This window comes from Corvus kubaryi, unplaced genomic scaffold, assembly GCF_017639235.1.
Source record: "Corvus kubaryi isolate FWS band 111438036 unplaced genomic scaffold, C.kubaryi_AGA036_p1.0 37398, whole genome shotgun sequence".
Taxonomy (NCBI): Eukaryota; Metazoa; Chordata; class Aves; order Passeriformes; family Corvidae; genus Corvus; species Corvus kubaryi.
The window spans coordinates 26,868,451-26,894,199 of record NW_024581137.1 but is presented as its reverse complement, the minus strand read 5'-3'; the positions used below and the strand labels follow the sequence as shown (position 1 = coordinate 26,894,199).

Below are 25,749 nucleotides of genomic sequence, written 5' to 3'. Positions count from 1 at the left end.
ATTTCCCTCTTTCAACCACCTCACCACAACTCCAGCAAGTGACAAGGATGGCTCAAGAGACAGCTGGACTACCCAACCCTGTTTAGCCATCCCATGTAACTGCTTACTGATTCTCAGGAAAGACAAGGCTCCTGAGAAGACAGATAAAAAGCTTTATCACCCATACCCCAGTATCAAGTATTGTTTAACCAATATTCCAAAGCGACACAAAATGCAGAACAAAAGACAAGAACTGCAGATCAGTGGACTTAACTTTTATTGAGTGGAAAAAAGTTTACATGTAGCTGTAAGTTTTTCCATCCATACTTCCAAAAGTTCAAAAAGGATTGGAAACAAAACTTCCTCCATCATTATTTCAATACCAAAAAGTTGGCAATTTTTTCTGTCATGAACAGCAAATTATATAACTAATTGCTATGTTCAATAAATATTTTTTCTCCTGCGCCAATTAAGGGGAAATATTCAACCAAGTACCACAAAGATCCCAGGAATTTAACAATTTTAATTTCAATTGTTATCCACTGCATTGCAATCCAAAAACTTTTTTCTAAAAAACACAGCCTTAATTTTGAGTGTACAAGGATCTATTCTCCCAGTCAGTCAAATACCAAATTTTGCTCTAGCTCAAATAGTCTACTCCCAAAGCAACTACCTGACAAAAAAAATACAAAAAAAATCCTCTGGTTCATGACTATCTAAGCAAATTCATCATTACAGAAAAGGCTCAAAGTCATTACTTGTTTATCAAAGTAACAGGTAAACATTTTAACAGAAAAGATTAACAACTTACTTGGAAATGCAGGTTTATGTTAAAGTATCCGAGTGTGTATACTACATATGACATGCAAGATTTAAAAATATCAATGCTCTCTTCTGATTAGTCAGGAGTCCAACTGTTTTAAAAACGAAATAGGAATGACTTCCAAAATGTATCAGCACTTTGGGGTTCTCTATTTCATTTTACTCAAGATGTTTTACTACACAAAAACTACAACAATTACAATATTTAAGAGTATTACAATAAGGAGGGATGGAAAATAGGAATACTTCAACTGAAAATATGTATATTCTAAATGAACCAAAGACTTGTGAAAGAGCTGGAAGGAGGACAAGAAAGGGAAGATGGAAGGGAAAGCAGTAGGGATGCTAAAGATCTGAACTTTGTATTTAAAAATCAAGTCCTCAACTGTAACTCTTCTGATCTTCAGTAGCGCCCTGGAAAAAAAAAGATAACACAATTACTAATTACACAATCATAAACTAACTGTACATGTTATCTCAGCTTAACTGTGCCCAGCTTTTTTTGCTTTCACATTCAGAATTTCCATTGATCAATTCATATAACAATGTTTATGTCAGGCAGATTCTGTTTATTCACTTGTGTTCACTTACTTGGACTATAGGAACGGGATCTTGATCGCGATCGGTATCGACTATAGTAAGGCGATGGTGATCGTCTCCTTTAAAGGAAATTAAAAAAGAAACCAAACAACATCCATTATGAAAGAAGCCTTATTCACATCACTTCTACAGAACAGAACCACTTCCTTAGCACTGAAAGACTTGGCCTCCATGAATGATTTCTGCTTTATTTGGCTGTGGCTTATGGTTATTTAACAAATGCTTTTATATTTCTCTATTTGATGTGTTTAAAACTGTATGATAGTTCAGATATTCCAGACAAAGAATTTAATAAACTCTCACTAGCCTTACAAACACATGAAGTGCTTTTCCAGATGCCTACAATTCTTGTTGAACAACATTCTCTGAAACCAGATAACTTTCAAAACAGCGAGATGGTTATGAAATGTCAAGCATTAAAAACCCCATCCACAAATAATCCCTTTTTAAACAGCAGTGTGTATCAGCTGTCTCTGGTTCTATATACAGCACAGAAAAACGAGTTCCCTTTTTATCTGTCCACTTGATTCCTGGGGTACATGCTCTCTACTTCCTTCACGTAGCAAAATTAACCCCTTGCCCAACTGAAAAACCAAATTACATAAACACTTTAGATTCTGACTACTTTAATCCCACAAAACTTAAGGGAAGGAGGCCCTAACACATAAAAGGCATGTATGCAGAATATTGCTGCAAACTGACTAACGTGTTTTGTAATGTAACTTTTCAGTACTCCCCACAAATCCACTGCTCTTACAGAAATAGAGTAGGTACCTGTATCTGTAGTCATATTCTTCATATCTGTCATATCCTCTGTCATACCCCCTATCATAATATGAGTCCCGGCGACGACCCGCTCCACCACCACCACCTCCTCCACTGCTATTAGGGGAAAAGAAAGAACAAAAACAAAAACCCCTTTATATATCTATTCTTTGTCTTGATTTAAATTATTAGATAAATAAATACAAATTATTTAAAATCTTTTTTTAAGTGGTCTTGTAGTAAATCAGACACTTAAAAGTACACCACAAAACAAATCGCTAAACAAAATATTTTAATAAAAACACCTTCAAAAACTCCCAGAAAAATGAGGGATTTGAGTCTAATTCCCATCAAAATCAAAGGCAAATGGGCACCTTAGTATTTCAGCAGGCGAAAGATACATTAATTAATCATGCTGGGTATTATTTTTTAATAATACCTCCTTCAACACTTTTGTAAATAAAGATATGATAAACCATAGTAGAATTTAAGAGTGTATGTGAACCACAGAACTACATTCTTTATGTTAGTAACTTTGTGATAAAGTACAAACTGGCATAACTCTAAATCTTTTTAGAAGTACCTGGAGTTTTATTTCTTCAACCAGAATCCAGCACTCAGTTTTAATTCATTGAACTTACTGTGTTGGCCTGCCCATGTAGATGCCTGGGGTGGGTGTATGTGCTCTCTTGGTGATTGAGTAATCCACTCGAATCCTCCTGCCATCCAGCTCCATTCCATTTGCATGCTCCATCGCCTGCAGGAGAGACAAGGACCAGGGATGTGAAATCTGCAACCTACTGGTAACTATGGAAGGCTATGTACAAACACGTTATTTTCCACCAGAAAAACAAGCCCTGAACTTGTCTTGTTTAGACTGGTTACTAGTGCCCCACTGTGGTGAATGGCTCATCTCTTGTCCCCATGCCTGTCTGCCGGTGGTGTTACAGGACTGCACTGGGGTGCCGGACTAATGCGACTCTCAATCCCTTCTTAAGGGAGCACAGCCTAACTACTAACACAGCCACCCTCCCCAGACTTTATCTTTTACCCATCTGAAAGGTAAACTGAAAGTCAAAACAGCTTTTTTTTCTGAGAACTGCATCTTTCCTACCGCCGTCTCCGACCCAGAGGGGCCGGGCGGATTCAAAAGCTGTGCAAAACAGTGGCTTCCTGTAGGGTGCATATGGCCGGATTACTGCTCGTCGGCTGCCATTTCATGCTCTCCCAGCCTCCTGCCATCTCCCTTACAAGGACCTACTTCAGCAGAGCTTAGTAAAATGGCGGGTTCAGCCTACATGGATACCTAATTACAACCTTCCTCCCCACTCCCTCTCACAATAGCAGCTCGCTTAAGTGATACACACAAGGGTCTGCGCTCAGACGCCCGTGCCTTCAGACCCGCCCGCAGCCCCTGCACGCACTCGCTGGGTGTTCCAGCCCCTGCTTCTCCACTCTGAGAATCAATACAATGGCCTTTCACAAACTCAAACCATCAAAGTAAGTTTTTCAAAGGAGCACAGTGTACTTTTGAGAATTATATTCATGCAAAAGTAGCCTAAAAACCCAAACGCCAACAAACCCACAACAGTTAATTTTAACAGCTAATGCCAGACTTAAAAGGATTTTTAAAAATTTGCTTTTTGAATTTTAATAGCTTTTATTAGCTGCTACAGGATCTCTGAAATACCAATACACACCACTTGCTTCTCCACACTAAGCACAGCACTTAGTCCAATATACATTATTTTAATTTTTCATGTGTGGAAAAGAGACACTGTTTCAATCTTGAGTTAAAGAACATAACCACGTTGCTGTTTTTTAGCTACAAAAAAACAACGCCCAAGCTCAAAACATGAAGGTGCCGCTAAGCAGAGAATTTTTTTCTTTTTTTCTTCTTTTTAATAATAAAATATTTATTCAAAAATCTCAACTCCAACAAGAGCCTTATTGAACTTACATACAAGTCATAAAGGAGATACAGAAACCTGACATCCACATGATTTAACTGCTGTGCCCAAACTGGAAGTGACTGATGATCACTAACGTATTTATTGAGAGTGAGTTTGGATTTTAATAATGCTGTTTGTGTCCATACTATATCGCCACCTAGTGATTTGTGCTCCCGTACAAAACTAACTGTATCTAGCCAACTGCACGGCTCAGGAAAAGAGCATTCCAAGTCTTTCAACATACACTCAGGTATATTTTGTGACTAAAACATGCTCCTCAGCTTTAGTTTCCTAGCCTTAACACCTTTTTTTAATATCCTGTTCCACAATGATCTAAATTAATCTGTGCATGCATCCTAGGAAACTATGTGTGCACAAACGTAAAAATGAAGGCTGCAAATATCTGGCTGAAAAATTAACTTTATGATGAAAAGCATCTTTCTGAAGATGCATCAAGTTAACCTGTAAGAAATTTTCTGCTTCATGGCATTTTTAAGTCCAGTCAACAACTTGCAGAATAGTAAGCCTAGCTGACAAGAAGCCACCTCAAATCCAGAACATCTGGCATGCATGTCTTATTTAGTTAAGCCAACAAACACCTCTTCAAGAGGAAGAGTTCTTTGACAGAGGGAGCAGTACAGGGAAGAGCAACATACCAGAAAAAGAAATGAAGAATTAATTTTGAGACCTGACTGTTTGTTTTAGAAATACCAGGAAATGTGTTACATTTCAGTGGATAAAGATTAGTTCATGGTTACCAGGCTGCATGGAACTCCCAACATCCTGGTAATAATGTCTAATGCCCTACCCAATATTAAAACATTAATTTTCTTATGGTTCAGCCACTGCCAGCAATAACTGCCACCTAAAAAATTCAAAATAAATAAAATCTTTAACAGATATACAAAAGTAGTAAAGGCTCTTATAGTTCTGACTGCACCCCTCAAATGCAGAAAAGCCAAAACCTACAATAATTAATTGTATGGATCACTCACATTCAGTAATTAGCAGCTGGAAATTCCTTCCAAGATGTTTCCAGATTCCCTGCACCACTCTTAATGTGCACATCTCAGGTCTTCGAAGTAAAGTACTTAAGTTGACATTATTAGGTAAGGACTGCTGCAAGATGACCAAAAGCCCTTTCTGAAAACCTGTGTTCACGTAACTGATACAACAGTATTTATTTTGGATGAAGGATGTGAAAATATATTAGTGATACTAATCACTGGCATTTCTGTGCTTTATTGAAAGTTGAAGTACTTTAAAAGAACATTTTGGATTTTACAGTTTTATTGTATGTCATATTCAAAACAAACTTCAGTTTCCTTTTCTTGCTGTTTTTGAGTATGCATGACTGCTGTGTTAAAAATATTTAAGTGCCAAAGAGAAAAAATTGCATATTCTCTCTAACAATGCAGAAGACATTCTCAAATACTGTTTAAGATGGTCAAACAAAACTTTTAAAGAAAAAAATCAAGTAATACTTGGGCTTAAGACACACAATGCCCTCTTAAGGAGTCTTTTACTGCCAACAATCTGTTTTTATTAGAACCTGGATTCTTTTCCAAGTATCTGAATGTTGTTTGTTAAAAGACTTGCATGGCTTTTGCAAGAGGACAGTAAGCAAGAAAACAGCATTCCTATCAACATATAATATTAATTCTGTAGCAAATTCTATGGAAAAATTATTTTTGTAGGCTAGAATACACATCTACATGTTTGCAGTCAGAAAACAGAATTAGGGTTGGGAACGGCACAGGTTCCATCTTGGATCACATTTTTGAAGTTTTAGAGTTTTAAACCTTCAGCAGACTATCCATAATAATGAAACTTATCTATAAGGTGTTAGTTTGACAAAACGAGCAGTTCCTGAACTACAGTTATCTCCAGTGGCTCAAAAAAGTCAGAAGGCATTAAATTTAACAAAGATTTCAATTTCATTTGATATTTAATACACTACATGATGTTTTCCACATGAATGAGCAGTTATGTAGAGTAAAACAAGTTTGGAGACACAACTTTTAATTAAGTGCACAAACTTCAATGTGTGGCTGGTAGTAGTTAAGCAATCAAGAACTCATTGGAAAAATTAGAAGACTTTCAGTCTGGATAACTACTTCAACAACTTGACATCACTACAAAGTTAGCAACATACAGACTGAATACACTTAAATAGACAAACACAAGCAGATTATATTGTGATTTATATTGAAAATGTGTTTTCATGATTTAAAAATAACTATACAAGGTACTGTCTTTTTTTTTTTGTTGTTCACTGTAGTTTTGGGGAGTTTCTTGTTTGTTTGTTTTTTACTGGAAGTTCTTCCCTACTGCATTTAATGCCACTGATAAAAACATCATCTCCACTCTATCACAGGTACAGCAAGGGATAAAAGACACAATGGATTAGATCCCCCTCTCCAGTATGTCGATTACTCGTTCAGTTCTGGATTTACTGAGAACAACTGAAAGAAAATTCTGGGGAAAAAAAAAAGTTCTGATGAAATTAATAAATTAAGAAACTCATCTTTACACTTGCTGCAGTCTGCCAAGTTCAATTCAAGTGTCCATTTCACTTTTGAACAACACTCAATTTACATTCTCTAGTTTGAGATTTTGAAAAAAAAATTTACAATATTGTCAACGATAACTTTTAAACACATACAATTATGAGCTTAAGCATTGACAGATTCAATGTATTATCTTTAAAGCATACTTTGGAGCTTCAGAGTCAAGAAATACAGGATTTTAGACAACCAGAATGAAGAACTGGATGTTTCTGCAAGTATTAGCAATTTCATGGTATTTCAGAGTCTCTAGAAGTCTGTAACTTGTAATTCCAAACATCTGAGACCTTCTAGTGCTCTTTTCTGGTATATCAAGGGTTGTTTTTGATACCATGAACAATACTTAAACCATTTCTTCAACAAGCCATGGGAGTTTTGTTCAATAATGTTAGTTCTAAGCTTGCACCACAGACTGTATGTTTTTCAAACTGAACTGATAAACTCTGTTATTATTCTGGTCTTTGGCAACTGAATGATGTTAATGGTTTGTGTTGATTGTTAATGAACAGTACTTCAGAAAATGGTTCTGGAAAGATGGTCAAAACTCTTTGAAGAAGAACTAACTTTCTAACTATCTAACTAGCATTAGAAAATTCCATATTGCCAACAGCTGCTGTAGCTAACACTTCTTAAGATGAGTTCCTCCTACAGACAGTACATTCACAGTAGCCTCAGTTTAAACAACTAACACTTCACAGTCTGAGCTACTGAAAAGCTGGTTTAGCAGTATATGAAATCCCTGGTAACTTTAATAAGAACCACGTCCCTAGAACAGCCAGCACTTTTCACTCATGATCTCAACTTACTGTTAACCCTGACACAATCAAATCCTCCCCCAACAACTTAATTTTTTTCTCATCCTAGTACATAGAAGTTTGTGATCCTCTTAAACACAGGAAGAAAATCCTTATGTGATGGGCAGATGAATATCCTCTATAATTTAGTGAAAATATTGCAAAACAACATTACAACACTGGCTCCACACCAATACTGCAAGCTATCTAAGAGAAAGCAAGAAACAAATCTTTAGAAGATGTTTACAGATAATGCTCTTTGCATGTTGCACCTGTAGTTCTAAGGACTTGGAAAAGGGTGGCCAAGACAAGACACTGCACCACCCAAGCAAAAAGGCGATACCAAATATTTTTAAAAAACCATCAACTTTTTGAAACAAAACAACTTCACAAAAAGTGAAACCCACTATACCCATTCTAAAAACTGGTAGATAATAACAGAAGCTTTTAAAACAGGCTTTGAACAAGCCCACAGACAAGAACATTGGCACAGCAAAACCTCAGGTTTCTAGACAACCATTAGACATTCATCAGAAGTTTCCTAGACATCCATCAGTCCTTGACATTTACTGTCTGCTATCACACTTTGAACTAAAGAAAGTGTCCACAAGCATCTTCAATATGGGTCAAAACCTAAGATTCCTGTCGAGTGTTATTTTGCAAACACTATACCACTGCAATAAAAGACATCTGATGGAAAAGGAACCTTCTGTCTGATCATAAAGTTTCATCTTAACCTCAGCAGAGTTTCAAACAGAATAGAACATATTCTGCAAGTAATCTCCTGGATTGGACACATACTTTGAAAACTTCTTTCTCAGTCCTGTTAAAGTGGAATGTCTGAAGCTACTGTGATGCTTTGACAGCTTCTCTGCCTAGTAGTTACCAAAAGCTAAGCCTGTGTGCCTCTTTATAACCAAGAGGATCATGAACAGCTAACAACAAGGCTGCTACAGTGTCATAATCTGAAATTTTGAAAGCGTTTAAGTAAAATAAACTTTAAAACTGCCCCTTTGGTGTTTTTAGGACACTGAGAAGTATCACCTTTAAGAAACGCTATTCTACATTGTCTTAAGAGTTCCAGCACATTGAGCTAGTTGGCAACTCAAAATGTCTTTACCACCATATGGACACCGTACCACTTGGTTTCAGAATTAGACCCACAGCAAGATTTTAACTAGTGCAATAACTGATCCAGTTTGTAAAAGCAGTAGTAACAGGGATGACAAAGAGGGATTTCAGCTGCAAGAGAATCCACACACAACTGACACTGATCAATCTTTAAGTTATGAAAGTTTAAAAATAACTACTCACAATTAATCTGATGTAAAATTTTAGTATTACCTGTATTTCAGAGCTTGTCTACTGCGAAGCTTCCTTGCGCTAGCCCTCTTGAAGGGCAATAGTGAAGATTATGGAAAATCCTCATTTTTCTGTGGAGTTCTACTCTCATTTAATCCACTGATCTTTAAAAGTACTGGAATTTAGTTCAACATCTCATCTCTTGATTTAGATGTTTAGGTTGTTGAGGGTTTTGGATTTTGGCTATTGTTTTTGGTTGGTTGGAGTTTTTTTTAATTATTATTATTTTTTAAGAGGAAAGTTACTTACTCAGAACAGAAGTAATTTAAGTGTCATCGCTTTTATGCATACTCAGCTTTTCAAACTATCTTCCAAACAGAGAATTGCTTCATTTCCTTCAGGATTCTCCTACAAGGCCTGTCACAAGATTTCACACCTACAGCTATATATATCTATCTATCTATAAATCTATCTATATTTATGTATCTCCTCTTTTTCTGTACCAGCTGCCACTTATTGCCATCTTCAAATCTGTCCTCAAGGCCCATGAAACAAGTCAAATAAACAAGTTTCTCTTCTGTCCTTCTTGCTAAAGTATTTCAGTTATTTAAGTTCCAGGTGTTGGGAGGGTTTGCATCCTTTCCCCCTCTTCAGGCACCAACCCATTGGGAAAAAGAAAAATGGGTTTAATTACATTCCAAATTATTTTAGTTCCTGCTTAAGGCCCTAATCTTTACTTCTGTATTTCTGAATGCAAGTAACATCCCTTTTTGTTTTCCTTTGCATTCCAGTTTCATAGCATCTGCCAAAACAGCTTTATACTCAACAAATTACTTCATGCTATTTACTCGGAACATTTTAAGAAATGCATGGTGTCATGCATGACCATTGCCCATGATAAGCAGGAAAAAACTACTTCTAAAGACATATGAAGCTGTAAAACTGGTACATGAATGTGCCAAGGAATACTGTGTAAACATTTTGGATGTGAAATATTTTACAAAACAGTTGCTTTTTCAAAATCCCAACAAATCCAGCGTGTGAAGAAATACAAGGCTAGAACTTAGAAGAGAGTGGGCCATTAAAGACAGATGGATACGCAGCTATCCACCCCATGAACCTCTCTACCAACTTGTCCAACTGAAAGTGTAGGAAAATATAGAAGGGACAGTAAAGGAAGTTTTGTGTCCTTCTACTCCCCTCTATTAACCTGCAACAACCACACACAAACATCTACAAAGACTACTCTTCCCATAAACTGATACTCAGTTGGATCACACCACAAGTCAAAGACAAGAACTAAGTATAGTTCAATCAAGTAATCCACAAAGCTGTGTTTTTTCATTAAAATATCATCAAGTATCATCAAAGTTCTTATTTTTCAGCTCCTGACAGGTTCCAGAGTTGCCATCCTCCCTGCCTTCAATGCTAAATGATCTATAAAGTGAGGAGTCATATTTAATATCTCCTTCTAAATAAATTTATCAAATGCACACAGAATCAAACAGCAAATCTGAAACATCTGCCCAAACCTATTAATCCATAAACAAGATGAAGTCTGTGACTCAGTTTATCCCAAAGAAAGAGATTATCACACAATGCAGGCTTAAAGACATTTTTTTTAGAGGGTGTGTCTTTACTTTTAATAGCAACTTTATCTACAAATTTCAGTAAATGTGGTAAAGTTCACAGTATCATTACAGGGGTTAAAAAACTACTGCTAATTGTATATTGTGGTGAATCATAGCACAGGCTGCTGTTCATATTCTTTGATTCTTTCCTTATAGATCAATTACACTAACAACTCAGTCTAGCTATTAACAGCTATCTGTTAAACAACTAGGAAAGCAATTGATTAAGGCACAAATCAAGGCAAACCCCACTATTTTTCAAACGTACAACATGCCTAAGAGAAGAAAACATGAAGGGAATCTCCAGAATTTTGATTCAGAAAACAACTTAAAAAAGTTAATTTCCAAAATGTTTCAAAAATACTACTGACATAGAAGCCTCAAAAATTTATTTGCATTTTGAAGTAACAGATTAAACTCTAAGTCCAGTGCTCACTGGTGATTCAATAGACAGCTTATGCTCAAAATCTGTCCACGCATCTGAACACTGAAAGCAAATGCTTCATTTGTTTAAAAGTGCCATGCTGCTTGAACAAAGCATTTTAAATTAATCTCACTGTGAGAATCTGCTAGTGAATACACACTCAAAAACTTGTGTTTTTTGAGACAATTAATGAAGATAATGCATAAAGAGCACGCCTGAAAAAAACAGTAAAGCATGCATTTACCTCTTTAGAATCATCAATTCTCTCAAAATAAACGAAAGCAAATCCTCTTGATCGTCCAGTCCGTTGATCATAAACCACATTGACACCAGTCAAAGGTCCATAACGGGAGAAGACTTCACGCAAATCTCTCTCAGTAGTGTACAAACTGAGACCAAATACTCCAAGACAGGTATTAGGATCCGGATTAGCCTGGTAACACAAATATTCAACTCCAATTAATTTGAGTTAAAACAAAAAAAAAATTCTTATATAAAAAAAATTATCAATTAGAAACAAATTTGATCTGAAGAAAATTGAACAGGTTAATACAAAGCTTAACACTCCAACAGTTACCATTCTAACTGTAAGATCATTTTAAAAAGCAACTACTTCCAATGGTTTTTATTTTAGAAAAAAAGACCAAGAAAAACTTCTGATGTTGGTAAAAAACTCAGTTGATAAAATTTAAGCATTCTGATTTACAAAAAAGCTACAGAGCAACAGGAACCCATGTTATTAGTATTTCATACTGAAATTACCAACAAGGGGCAGACACCACATACAAATCTGTGCTGAGAGAAGTTCTGCCAGCCTGAACTCCCACCTTCAGCCCTTTTGCACGACAATCACAGGCACTAAAGAGTGCACACTGCCTCCAGCTGTCCACACTGTGTATGTGAGCACTTGAGCTCCTAAGCACAGACAACTGAACTGTAATCTAGCTTCTACTGAAACTTCCTCCCCCTCAGCATTTCCTATCTAATTACACTGAAAGTCAATATTTACATTTCAAAGTTAATCTTTCCACTTGTAAACGGGATGAAAGTCACCTGTTTCTTTCATCTAGAGAGCAACAAGTGTTGAAGGCCAGTTCTGTGAAACTGTAATCCAAAAGCAGGCATACTTCCTTAGCGCAAAACTCTTAACTCTCTAACATGATGTAGGATACTTAATAAATTTCACTTCAACTAGACAAAGTCAAATATGTAATAGTACAAGGTACAAGTTCTCTTTTAGGATCAAAATTACTCTACATGACAGAGAATTCGTATCTGATGCCAAATCCTCTGTTAGAATTATTTTGATTGAAATACACGTTTTTCAGTTAAGCTTCTGGCACCTTTAATACTAGATGCAGCAATTTAAAACACCAGCAACAAGCACAGAGATTTAATGCTTCTGCCAAAATAACGACTGGAAGTTGACACAGATAAAATTTGTATTTCAGTTTCAGGTAAGTCATCTGTGCAAAGTAATTTATGCCTCAGAACCTGCTTTTCAGCCTGATTCAAAGAGTGAAAAGGTTTAGATCTTCTGTCATATTTTTTCAGCACATTTGTTCAGGAACCTGTTGTGAAAATAAGACGCCCGCACTACTCATATATTTGAAGTTCCTTTCTTTGCATTTGTCAAAGTTCAAACTTCTGCTTTAAGACATGAATCTTTTGCAATTCCTCACTATAGCTGAAGAGCACAAGACCTGGCAGTTTGTAATTCAGAAGTTTTAAATTATATACATCAATATATGTATTTTTACTCCATATTTCTATCTATCTGATAGTTCAATTGCACTGGCAGCTATACTCATTTTATTACTAAGCTCCTGTGAGTATAACGAAATCTGTCTTTTAAATCATTGTTTGGGTAAATTCCTTCACACATCCACACCTGTTGCCCTTTTTTAACATCCCTCTTACACTTAAACCCTATTAACTTTGCTGAGGCAAGAGAAGTACTGAGATCAGTCTGCAGACCCCAAGTGCCAAGTGCCAACTACACCACCACTGTAAGGCCTAAACTGATGGTGGAAGACTAAAGGGCAGCTTTTGTATTATGTTTTTGTACTGCCTCCCATCAACCCAATATGCAAGCTCTGTCTAAAAGAAAAGTGGCAAAATTGCTACCAATTTCCCTGGTGTCTTTAGGACCTTGCTATTAAGGGGATTTCAAATTTGTCTGATTTCAGTTTCATTTTAACACTACCAGAACTCCTTAGAATTACCAAGAAATTCACTGTGAAAACACTCATAGTGTTTCACAAAGTCACGTCCAAGGCAGAAAAACATCTTCACATAGCAAAGCATCCTAATATTTCCTAAAGTAGTAAAGTGGATTCTTCCACCTTTCACCACAAAGACGGCTAACCTGCTTGAAGTTCAGCTATTTCTGCCAGTTTTTCAAGACACTAGGTTAATGTTTCCTTCATAGTGATTACATGCTGGCAACAATCCATAAAAACCTACTACGAACATTGTTTCACAACAGCTTAAGCCACTGCATGCTGGCACTGCTGGAATCTTGCCCTTTCCGCACTCTCGTCTTCTCCCTCACATTGGTATTACCTGCTCCTAGTGATCCACTTCACCAGGGTAGGCATGCAAAAAAACCCTGTATGCTTTTTGACAGAATTAATAAAAAAACTTGCAGACTAAACCAGATTAAAACTAAAAGGATCAGAAACGTATCACTGCCCTCAACAAGGAAAAGGCAGAGCTGTGTAGCTGTGTGCAGTGACACTCATTTAGATCAGCCTGAAGTGATGTGAAACTAGAAGCTGAGGCACTGAAACACATTAGGCAAGAAACTGGAGTGGAGGACTATGGTACTACGATTGGAATACCTCTCTTATAAAGCAAGGCTCAGAGAGCTGGGCCTGTTTAGACCAGAGAAGAGATGACTGAGAGGGCAGGCATCACAAAGATGGAGCCAGACTCTCTTGGGTACTGCTCAGCAACAGGACAAGGGGCAATGGGCACAAACTGAGACATGGTAAGTTCCATCTAAATAATGAAGAAAAACTTCTTTGAGGCTGTCTGAACACTGGAACACACTGACCAGAGAGGCTGCCGAGTCTCCTTCTCTAGAGAAGGAGACGCCTGCATGTGATCCTGTGCAACCTGCTCTAGGTGAGCCTGGGGGGGGGTTGGACTACCTGATTTCCAAAGGTCCCTTTCAACCCCAACCATTCTGCTATTACAAAGGAGGACACTGGGAGAAATCTCTTCTCCAAATGACAAGATTAGTACTTTGGCTGGTGCAGCTATACTTTCTCCTGCTCATACAAAGACACTTCTCATTTACATTTTGAGAGACTTACTGCTCCTCCTTTTCACAACTGTAAATTTTTCTAGTCTATTATAAAGATTTACATATTAGCTAAAAACACAGGGCTTTATTTCAAGGTAAACCAAATTAAATAATCAGAAGTATAAAATCACAAGCAACCTTCAATGTATGCTCTATAAGCAAATAAACAGTTGGGAATTTCCTTCTATGGATTCCCATGTCAATCTTATCAATACTGTCAGGTTGCCAGCACACACAGAGGTAATCTCATTTTTGTAAAGACTACATATACTTGGACCTGTAACAGAAGTAGCATCAGAAGAGCTCAACTTCTAGAGCTGATGGAAGCAGATGTCACTGTATCTGCGCATACTGACTTGCAATAGAAAGTTTTTCAACTAATTTCTACAACTTCTCTGCCCAAATTGCAGGCCCAAGAAGTAAGTGCTCAGATGTAAGGACAGAGACTGCCTCACACATACCTCCCACTCCCACCCAATTCCCGTATCCCCCAGTGACAAGACAGCAGGTCAAGCTCAGCCTGCAGGTAACCTGGACTACACTGATAGAAGCAGCAATTGCTTTCTTGATACTCAGCCTTTGTGAACATGACATACTCTGCTGCCAGTGTGCCTTCTCCTGTTGGACATTGGAGAATGACTACGGCTCCTTCGACGACGGTACTCTGGTGTGTACGATCTGCTTCGAGAACGTCTCCTATGGGAATGAGAATGGGATCTGGAACGAGTGTAACGTCTGTGCGAATGTCTTCTGGACCTGGATCTTCGACAAAGAGAAAGCCTTTAGTCAGGTCATAGGCACATAAAGCATTGAACTGTAAACCATACATTTTCTACTGAAAAATCTTTTTTCAGATGATCCCTACAATTAAAACCATTAAGCTTCTTCTACCTTGCATATCTAAAGATTGCATGGATCTCCAATAACCTGCTCGGTAGCACCATTTTAAACTCATTGAGAGTGATTCTGGCATACACTGAGGATTATTTTCACAACAATTTTCAGGAATTTCAAAGTTTAAACTTACATCAGCTTGGCTGCTTATCTAACTAACAATTGCACAGTGATACAAAAACTAGACATGCCACACCGTAAAGACCTGTTTTGACTGAAAAACTGTAAAATCTGGCAAGACTACAGTGCTGCAGTATCTACAAGTAAGGTTTGCTAGACATGAAAATTACTCCAAAAAAAACCCCAAAAAACCACCATCCCAAACACCTGCTTAACTCCTCAAGCACTTCTTTGCACACATCTTGCTGACGATAAGCCCAATTTAAAATAGGCAGGTAATCATCTGGCTAAACACTGCGAGAAGACAAACTGCAACATTAGCTGAACTTTGGCAATTCAGAGCACAGTAACTCTTTCAGTTGCTCTCGAATGAAGTGCATAAATAGAGAAGATGTGTTACTGATGTCTCTGGGAAGGAGAAACAACTTAAGACTATTCCTCTTTCGCCTCTAGTGCTACAAATGCTGTTTTCTGGTTTCTCTCTTGGTTGATTAAAGAAAGATTCAGTAGTTCTCCCCATTTTCATTAGTATGTTGGTAAAATGGAATAGAGAAGATAGGTAGTATAAACCAGGTAATATTTATGGCATATTTAGAGAAAAAAGCCCAAAACATTCCTCTTCCGATCCATGCAAGCTCTGCTAGAACTGAGAGCTATGAAGTTTTACCTCCACACATCCATACTTGGGGTAGAAAAGGACAGAGAAGGACATGTGCAGCACTGAAAAATTTAAATTAAATCTTAAAACTCTCATAGATCAAGAACCTTTCTACACCCAATTTAAGACTTAGTTTTTGATTATGTTTTTAAAGCCTCCAATGAAAAAGTGTCAAGAACATTCACAAGCAGTGTTTTTCAATATTTCCAACAGTTAGAGAGCTTACCCTTTTTATCTAACCCTGACTGCCTTTGCACCAGGTCTCACTGGATTTTTTTTTTCCCCCCTAAAGGAGAGGTCCACACAAGAATTCCCCCAGGAACAATTTTGCGAGAAGGAAGCAAAAGCTTCACAGAATTGAAATGCAATCCATTTTCTCCCTTCTGGAAGACACAAACCTACACATTTCAGTTGTGATTTCTATGTTACTATTTCTATTCATAGTACTTTTTCTATTCATACCCATGAAATCATTTCCCAACTTTCTCCACCTATATGAGGACAAACATGCAAATTAACATATCCCTGTTAATATATCCCAGAAAGTTTTTAACTTTTACAATAGGAGAAATTTCATCAATTTACCAAAACAACAGCAGTAACACTGAGTTGACATGAATAACTTTCTGAACATACCTTGATTTTGATCTTGACCTAGAGTGCGATTCAGAATGTTTGGAAGCCCTCGATGGACTGCGAGATCCTGACCTGCTCTCTGATTTTACACGAGCAGGACTCCCAGCTGGAGATTTTGACTGGGAGCGAGACTCCTAACAAAAAAGACAGTATTAAAAATGGTATTGGTTGTGTAAATGCCTAACTCCTAACATTTAAAGTACAGTAATTCTATTATATTGATTGCTCCTGAAAAACAAATGGTTAGGCAATACCCTCCAAAACAAATTTCATTTTGCTAACCCACTGTTAATATTGTATGCTTGCCTCAAATAGTTCCCTGCTTGAACCAGATCACCAATTCTCTATTAACTAAGTAATCATGCAAATTCATCTACAACTTGATCATACAGACACTGGAACATAAACCATACATTTACTTAACCTAGGACCCATTCATTCTTCCAGATTCTTTTAATTCTACTTCACTCTTGCTTTCTACTTTTCTTCATTCTTCATTGAGTTTTTCATTTTTCATACTTCGTGTATTCTTCCCCAATTCAAACAATTCATTATAGCCTTAAAAAAATATTCAAGTGCTTCTATCTGACCAATCTTCTGTTCAATTTTTTCCCCCATTCAATTTTAATTTTCTGATCTTTAATACTTTTCATTAGCCTTCTTTTATCTTGATTTATCTTCCACATTCTTGGAAAAAACTCTTCAATTTCTTCACGAACATTAACCTTAATGGAAAAAGAACATTTAGTATATTTAAGCACGTGGGGATTATAAAACTCTGCTGGAGTTCAGATGTTATCTACCAAATTGAAAAGCCAGCAGGTAAAGTGCAAGAAACTATTTTATAAAACAACTTTTTAAAAAAATATCTTTAAAACTGTATAAGTGTCTATGTTCTAGCAATAAGCTTACTGAGTTCTCAGTGTTTTACTGTATTTGCAAAGCTACCCTCCTCCCCTCTGAGATTTTTTTTGTAAGATACATAGATACACTAAAAACTAATTAGCACAAATATATTGAAGTATTGATATCAGAGATTCCCCCCCCTAAAATATTAACTATGTGCTTCTCAGTATTGAATATCCCAAATTTTACTCCTAGATTACTAAGACACTGTCAATTCAACAGAATAGCCAAAGATTTCCAGTCGAAACCTATCTATGCACATACTTACTCACATAATACATGCACATACATTTAAGCAACATAAATTATTATTCTTCCTACTTTTTCTTCCTCATTGTTACCCTGTTTTCCTTATATAATCCATCTAAACTAAGATGTAGAATAGTATAGTTAAAGCAGTCCAATAAAAGTAAAAACAGGAGGGGTTTTTTTCTTGCATGGTAAGGCACACAAGAGAAAAACTAGGAAAACAAGCAAACAAAGAGCAGGTTAGGATTTCCTCACATTTTATAGTGTACAGCATTTCTAGGGAGCTTAGCTGTAAAACCCCCTACAGAATAGTATGCTATATACATCTGTAACTTCACAAAATACTTAATGAAAAAATGCATAGCAAGTTCCCCTCCCAAAGGTGTTACATTTCATGTTTATTTGCATGATTTCTCCTCCTGACTGTCCTCACTATTTTTTTCTCAATTTCTTTCTTACTCTACCTATGTCCAGATTTGCACTTTCTTTTGCAGTTAAAATTCTTCACTACTTTGGGCTGGAGTCCTTTTCAGAGGATGCTGTCCTCATATTTCAAGACAGTAAATTCACCAGAAATGGAACCTAAGAGGCTCATTACTAACAACTATTACAGCCACACTACCATTCCCCTTTACCTCAATAAAAAGGACAAAGGGCACATGGAGAATGTCACCTATTAGGATGACAGGCCTGCCAACTTTAACAATGACAGCCAAATTCAATGCTTGGCGGTGACAGGTGGACCATGTAATCAGGTCTACATAACAGGTTACCCTTATGAAGATGGCTGTGTGCTGAGCTAACTACGTGACTTCACTGAAATAAATTATGTGCCTTTAAATATTACCAAATTTGATTTGGTGTTTTGACATTTGAAATCCACTGTTTGCAATAAAGAAAAATTTCTCTTAGAACCCCTAACATGATTTTTTTATCACCTCGCCTCTTTGTGCTCTTCACTGTTTGATAGCCTCCTAAATTCTTCCCCTTATAACTCATCCTTTGCAACAATTGCCAATTTCTCTCCCTAGTAAAAACAGTCAGTAATAAAGAAAAACATTCAAAGTGACATCAGATTTAGAAAACACCCTTCAACAAAAAGACAAAGAATTCACCCTTCTCAGACACTCCTTTTACATAAGGATACTGCACTGTCCATACTTTTTACATTTGAAAGATCAATTCTTGAACAAGAACTCTGGAAACTTGAACAAAGGCAACCCCCCATCCTCTCCCACCCCCCGCCCTGGTCCTGCACAATCTAGAAGTGTTGATAGGGGCCAAAAACACCACGGACCCAACTGCTCCCATACGATGTAGAAGTCAGCTTAGTGTCCTTAGCTATTCAACTGAAGCATCTTATGATACCACTCACAGAGCCTTTAACAATATCAGCTATGACAGCAAAGCTGTATTAAGTTGACAGAAGCAAATATTACATAATTTCATATAGGTTAAGTCCTTTGGGAAGTATGTTTAAGACCTTTAAGAGATGCATTCACTAATATAAAACTTGAAAACTGGAGTGACAGAAAGGACAGTGTAAATTCTTAGAGATTTCAAACTTCCTTAACCAAGTAACTGTAGATGTAAACTGCAGCTGAAGAGAGATTACCTGATAACAGTCGAACACTGTCATTGGCAAGCAATTACATCTCATCTTCTGATGCAACACAGTTCACCTAGTTATAACTCTTACAATGCTTCAAAAGGAGACTAAGGTAATCACAATAACCTGCAAAAGTTTAAGGATTTAAGGATGATGCTGAGAAAGTACCTAGTAATACTTATATCAGCAAGACTATAGGCAGGGATTAAGGGATTCATAGCTTCAAGGAGTCACAAAGGGAGATCTTAAAGAATTTTTCTCCTCTACTTCCTACTATAATTAAACAATTAGCAAGCTGTATATTAGTCTATATCACAGACCAACCCAACTGTTTTTCATAAACTATTTATATCCATTCTGCAATACATACGACAAAAGTATTCAACATTCTTAGTATGTCATCCTTAACATAAGAAGACAGACAACTCTATTATCCCAATGCACTAAAATCTCTCAATTCTGTACCAGTCTGATCTTAGCTCCATTCTTACCACAGAATTACTAAACACTGTGTAGGAGAGAAAAGAACAAAATTGCACCTTGGCTCCTCAGCACTTTCCTATCTTTCTGTTCTAAAAATCCTCAGTCATTTAAGGGCCACAGATGAGACTCATCTTAAGCTCAGCTTCTCATCCCACCACCTTCCTACAAAACAGTACCTATCTTAATGCCTTTGGCTTTACTATGCAGCTATCCAGTCACTACTTTCACCCTTACAAACTTGTAGGCAGGTAATTCCCTATCCCCATGTTAAACTACCTCGATTTGCTGTCACTAGAGCCTGCAGGAAAAGAAACAGAGCTTTGTAAGATTCTTCAGATCAGACTCCCCTTTCAAAACAAATCCTGTATCTGCCAATAATAACACTTTTCCCAGGAAACACCTCTCCCCAAAACACCAACCCCACCCCTCACCTAAACAAAAAATATTACTCCCCCCCATAATTACAAAAACCCCCAACTCAATTGTAACAGTGTGCTTCTTCAGAGGAAGATGTAGTGGCTTCCTCAAGTACACACCAGGAAATGGGACTAATGATTCACCAAGAATTGAAAGCTGGAGCCAAAATCATAGACAAACACAAAATCTAAGGTTTGCAGCCTCAGTTACTGACTCTCTGGATAAAATGCACAGCTAGAAGCACTTAAAGAGAGCACTGAGAAGTATTTTTAATCCTTGTTACCTTCTTTCTTCCCAGGAAGAATAACAAACCAAAGTGATATGGAAAGGATCTCTCCTCCCCCATTATTCCATGATCACACACACCCAGTCACTGAACAACTATCAACAACTTTAGATGATCCATCTGAGCAAGGCATCAGTCAGTCCATGTATTCCATTCATACTGGTAAAACTGTTTAACCGATCCAAGTTCTATCTATCACTTAAATTCCTTGCATCTTTCAAAATAAATTCTACTTTCCAATATAATTATTATTTTAAAAGCATTAAAAACACTTTTATGCAGAGGAGAATTGCAGAAGTCTTGAAGAAGTATTCTTTCCATTTTCCACCCATCAAGAGAAGGTATGATGAAGAACATGGGGAGGAACCACAACAAAACAAAACAAACAGACCAACCAACCAAAACCCCCATCAAACCAACCAAACAAAACAACCCCGTTCTTTCACGCTACTCTTCTCTCCTGAACGTGTCATGCCTTACCTCAACTCCCACCTTACAATTTCAAAGTATGACTGAAAGGCTAACAAAATTTAGAGCAAGATGCTAACTAAAAATAATGATGTAAGTTTAAATTAAGCTTTCTACAGCAAAGCATGGGAAATGGGAAAAAAAAAATCATTAAATCACACAGAAATTTCAGGTGAAATTCATTTGACCTGGGGTGAAAAAAAGGACAGGACAAGTAGTCTAGCAATACCATTTCCAAAAATCCTGTTAAAAACTCCTACCCAAACTAAAAAAATAAGTGAAGTCAAACTCTATTAAAAGGGGACAGAAAAATGTAAGCAGTCAAAAAAGAAACATGAATTTAGCAGCAGCCCACATTCACTGGATAGAACTGTTAAGCTACTGACATCTCACTTATAAGGACAAGATTACATTTTGACAGGAATCTACCAACTTTCCTTGAAATTCACAAGAGAAGTTAAATCCTTTCTGCTTCATACTATTATCTGTCACTATACTAAAAACGAATCCCTTAATTAGCTACTCTTCTATAAATATTACAATAGTACACATAATAAGCTTCTGTATAAAAAGCATCTTGGAAGTTGCTACCTTGAAGACATGGATATTTTAAAAGTTACTAACATAAGCAAACTTATGTATTTCTCAATGATCCCACTTATGAAAAGAAAGAAAAAAGAAGAGGCTTCAGCAATAAACTTTTTGAAATTACAAGTTAATCTTCTCACTGAGTCTTGAAAATACACCTCTTCAGGGAGGGTTCTGCAGTCACTCCATTACCACACATGGAAGACAGTAAAAAGAATTTGTGTTCAAAAGGAGCAGTCTTCCCAGCTGACAAGATCCAGAACAATCCAGAAGTTATTAAGCTTGATTAAAAACAACAAAAAATAAAAATTGGACTTCCAGAAAAACTCTCGTTTCCCACACTGGTCATTAGATACTGCAAGGTGATCACAACACTCCCCAAACAAATGCAGAACCCTTGAGCATTAGCACTCTGTTGTGCCTGTGTTTCAAAAGGTATGGAAAGCAACACGCCTTCCTTTCCACAGAGGTGGCAGACTGCCACCGCAGGAGATGGAATACAATAGCTGAGCAAGCCCGACCCCGACATCGTTGGTTTTTTTTTTCCCCCAAGAAATCATCTCAAAGTTGATTAGTTAGGTAATTCCATAAGTATTTAAGTATTTAAATCCAAACTTCATGAAGCAAATATAAGGCACTTTCACAGCTAAACTGACCCAAAAGCCACTTGCATACCTGTGAAACACGGACACTTCCTTCAACAAGATGGGCCACAAGCAAAAACATGTATTTCTTGAAGTATTTTTTACATTATACTATTTATCTCACTGTAAGATCCTGCACAGAGCAGGAGAAGGCAGCTCATTAGAATGAAGACAATCAATATAGAGCTAAAAAATGGAATTTTACCTTTCTTCTGATAAAATGTTTTACCCATTTAGATGAACAGCACATTAATACCAGTAAAAAACTACTAAACTTTTAAGATTGCAGAAATCAAATGTTACCAGAAGCTCAAAAAAACCCCCAGCAACCCAATCAAAGTTTCAAGCCGAGCTACTGAAGTGCAGGTTTATTCAGACTCCCTCTTGTTCATTGCTCTGGGAAGCATCTAAAGTCGCACCACAGACTGAACACCAAATAAACAACAGCCTATTAAAAATAACAAAAAATATGAAAGGAAGCAAAAGTTGCCTGTCATCTGACAGAATTTGTCTAATCTGCTCATAAGAAGCACTCAATGGTGATAGATTACTTTGATGTTTCCAAAACCAAGTCACTGGATAAGAAGCACAACTTAAAATCTCTTTTTCTTCTTAATGTCCATAAACTCAGCTCTACCACATCCACTATATATCTAATTCTTCTGTCAGTTTCTTTCCATTAAATTACAATGGGGGGGGGGGGGGGGGCAGGGGGCCTCTCTTCAGTTCAATCAGCCACATTCTTAATAGAGAACTTATTAAAGGTGAAACAAAATGACACAAAAACAGAGCAGATGTTGATTACTCTGAGCATATTTGATTAATATTTGCTTTAAAAAAAAAGGTCAATAAAGGAGTGAGCTCGAGAAGGAAAAGATCTACAATGATTTTACCCAATACTTTAGAAACGGAAGTTTTAAAAGAGTGCAAACTAAGCAATTTCATTGGAAAGTTATTTCCATAATTACTCTCAATTTCCTGTTCAGATTAGTTAATATGATTTTAAAGTCATAAATTAGAGACAAAGCATGTAAGTGGGCAGTATCTCACTGATGATAAAATTAGCTTCTAAAATAATTCTGATCATACTCAACTTTCACCGAAGTGCTTTTGGAACAATATGCATCTACATAGAAAAAATATAAAAGACCCTAAACTAAACTTAAAACTCCCTTACCCCCTTGGAATTTAGTTTTTAAAAGCACATCACACTAATTAGCACTTAAACTGACAGGGGGTGGAAGAATTGAAAGGGTACTCAGAACTGCTATTTGTGCCAATTTCCAGGAAAACAGGTTCTTTACAAACTTTCTTCCAGTTTCTGCAGTTCTTTCTCCCAGTGAAAACTTTTGCTCTTGGTGCCCTGTGCCTGGATGTAGCAAACTGAAACACCAGGACAATCAGCGCCTGACAGAGTCCTATCCAATTGGAAACAGCAGACTAAACACTACAGCCTCAGAGTTACATGGGCTTCATTTTATGCCTCTTGAGCACTTTCAACTGAAATGAAACATACAACATTAATCTAAAATACAATTTCTTACTGCAAGTATTCGACTACCATCACAACAAAGCAGTATTACTGAAAAAGAAAAATAAAAATGCTTACAAACAAATGCTCTTCAGTAGAACCGAAAAACTAGAAATCAATCAAGTGTCTGCCATTATGCTCAGTTATGCCACGCCAATTTAGAAATGTCAGTGTAGGGAGCAAAAACAAAAGTTTTCCAAATGAAGACTTAACACAGCCAGCAGTTCTTTCCAACAGGTAAATTTTCCATCACCAAAAAAAAAAAAAAAAAAAAAAGAAAAAAAAAAGGAACAACTGATAAGCAGAAGTCACAGAAACTGCTACTGTAGGACTTTTCGGACTTCACATACTCTCGAAACATTTTACTTCTACATTTGGCAGGAGGCAGTGTGCAGAAATACTGGAATTACAGAGCTGTAACAGCTTTGTAACATGAACAACAGATCCATCAAGGAACCCAAGACCAAATTCTGACAATTAACCTAACATCATTTCTTTCCTAACAATAACCCACTGTGGAAATACAGAAAAGAAAATCATCCTTCAAGATATAAATCTGGACTGTAAAATGGGAGACTGACGTCATCTTAAAAAAAACCCAAACCAACCAAGCATACTCACTGCTCAAGTTTTTGAAACTTAGTTGTTTTCCCTTTCAAAGATCTGTTTATTTACCCCAATATTGTTTAGCTACACAGCCACCTTTTGTCCAAGCAACCAACACAACAGGTTTTGTTTACCTCATGCGAGGAAGCAGCAGCAGTTATTGCATAGCTAGGTAAAGAACTTGCAGCCTATGGAATTTTTTTTATCACCACAAAAATGGCAACAATAGTCATGTAAAAGTAATTTTTGGAACACAATGCCATTCTTCTAAAATTTTATTGCTGGTTTCCCCAGAAAGTAACTGTATAAGTAACTGCAAGGCTGCTGTCACTGGTTCATCAGAAAGAGTCACCAAGAAGATGCTCAGGTGTTCCTCTACAGAATCTCTTAAAAGAACGAACAAAAAAAAACAAAAAACAAAAAACAAAACAAAAAAAAACCAAAAAACAAAAAAAAAACCAAAAAACAAAAAACCACAAACCTCCGCAAAATCAAAAAAGAAAGTAAATTGAGATGGAGGAGCACACAGTTCGTTCCTGCTTCAAGCAGCTTCTAATTCCTGCTTGCCCTGATCATCACTAAGAAAAACAAAAACAAAACCACAGAAACACTGAAAATAGAAGGGACCTGTCACATGTGTACATGAAAACCCTCAACCATCAGAGGGAAGACACAGGCCTAACGAGGTTACAAAGCCACAGCAGCTCGTTCGAAGCCTTCAGCTGCACCGATGAGTTTCAACGGTTTAAAAACGACGGCCGGACCTCCCCAGTGGCCGGAGGAGGCCCGGCCCGAGGCAGCTCCTGAGCCGGGAGAGACCGCGCACCTCGCACAAAAGAACGTGGGGTCCCTCCTCTTTCGGGCGGGAGGAGGCCTCGGAGGCCCGGCCGCGGCCGGGGGGGCGAGAACGGGCAGGACAGCGACCCCCGGGCCCGGCGGGCAACAAGGCGGCTCGGGACAGCGGTAAGAACACAGAGCAGCGGGGAAGAACGCCGGGGGCTATAGCAGCGCCGTTTGCACAGGATCAGCCTGCGCTGGCTGGGCGGGGGCCGACCCGCAGCACCGGACTCGGCACCCGCGCCCCACCGGGGCGATGGGAGCAGGGAGCGTGTGAGGGAGAGACGCGGGGAGCTGAGAGGGACGCGGGCCGTCACCCACGGCCCAGGCAAGCCTCGAGCGCCTGAAGGAGCCATTTTAGAGCCAAGCTGCGCTGCCCCCACCCCCGCTAGGCCCGAGGCTGCCGAGCACCGCCACCCACCGTCCTCGGGCCCGATCCCCTCCTCAACACGGCCCGCGCAGGGGAGGCCACTCACCCTCCCCTCGAAGTTGTTCTCCTCCACGTCGCTCATATCGGCAGAGTCCTGGCCACGGGGCTGGGGCGAACGGGGGACGCTAGTCCCGATTAGCAGCAGCAACACGCACGGCCGCTGTTATCGCCGCCGTTACCGCTACTGCCGCTATTACCGGCACCACCACCACCGCCGCCTCCCACCCGCGCCTCCCGCACC

The 25,749-nt window shown here is 37.9% G+C and overlaps 1 protein-coding gene across 4 annotated transcripts; it reads right to left on the bottom strand.

Moving 5' to 3' along the window:
• Positions 1 to 239: 239 nt before the first annotated feature.
• On the bottom strand, positions 240 to 25,749 carry TRA2A (transformer 2 alpha homolog). Of its 4 annotated transcripts, XM_042044492.1 has the most exons (9): positions 25,555 to 25,743; positions 16,868 to 17,179; positions 16,455 to 16,588; positions 14,743 to 14,908; positions 11,081 to 11,269; positions 2,808 to 2,923; positions 2,176 to 2,283; positions 1,393 to 1,460; positions 240 to 1,215 (listed from the first exon to the last, which is right to left on the bottom strand). In XM_042044492.1, the coding sequence occupies exons 4-9, from the start codon at positions 14,773 to 14,775 to the stop codon at positions 1,205 to 1,207; spliced, it is 525 nt and encodes a 174-aa protein (XP_041900426.1). In that variant the 5' UTR covers positions 14,776 to 14,908; positions 16,455 to 16,588; positions 16,868 to 17,179; positions 25,555 to 25,743; the 3' UTR covers positions 240 to 1,204. The 4 variants fall into 4 exon arrangements, with proteins under 4 accessions (XP_041900426.1, XP_041900423.1, XP_041900424.1 ...); XM_042044489.1 differs by lacking the exon at positions 16,868 to 17,179 and having other exon boundaries at positions 25,555 to 25,749; XM_042044490.1 differs by lacking the exon at positions 16,868 to 17,179 and having other exon boundaries at positions 2,176 to 2,280.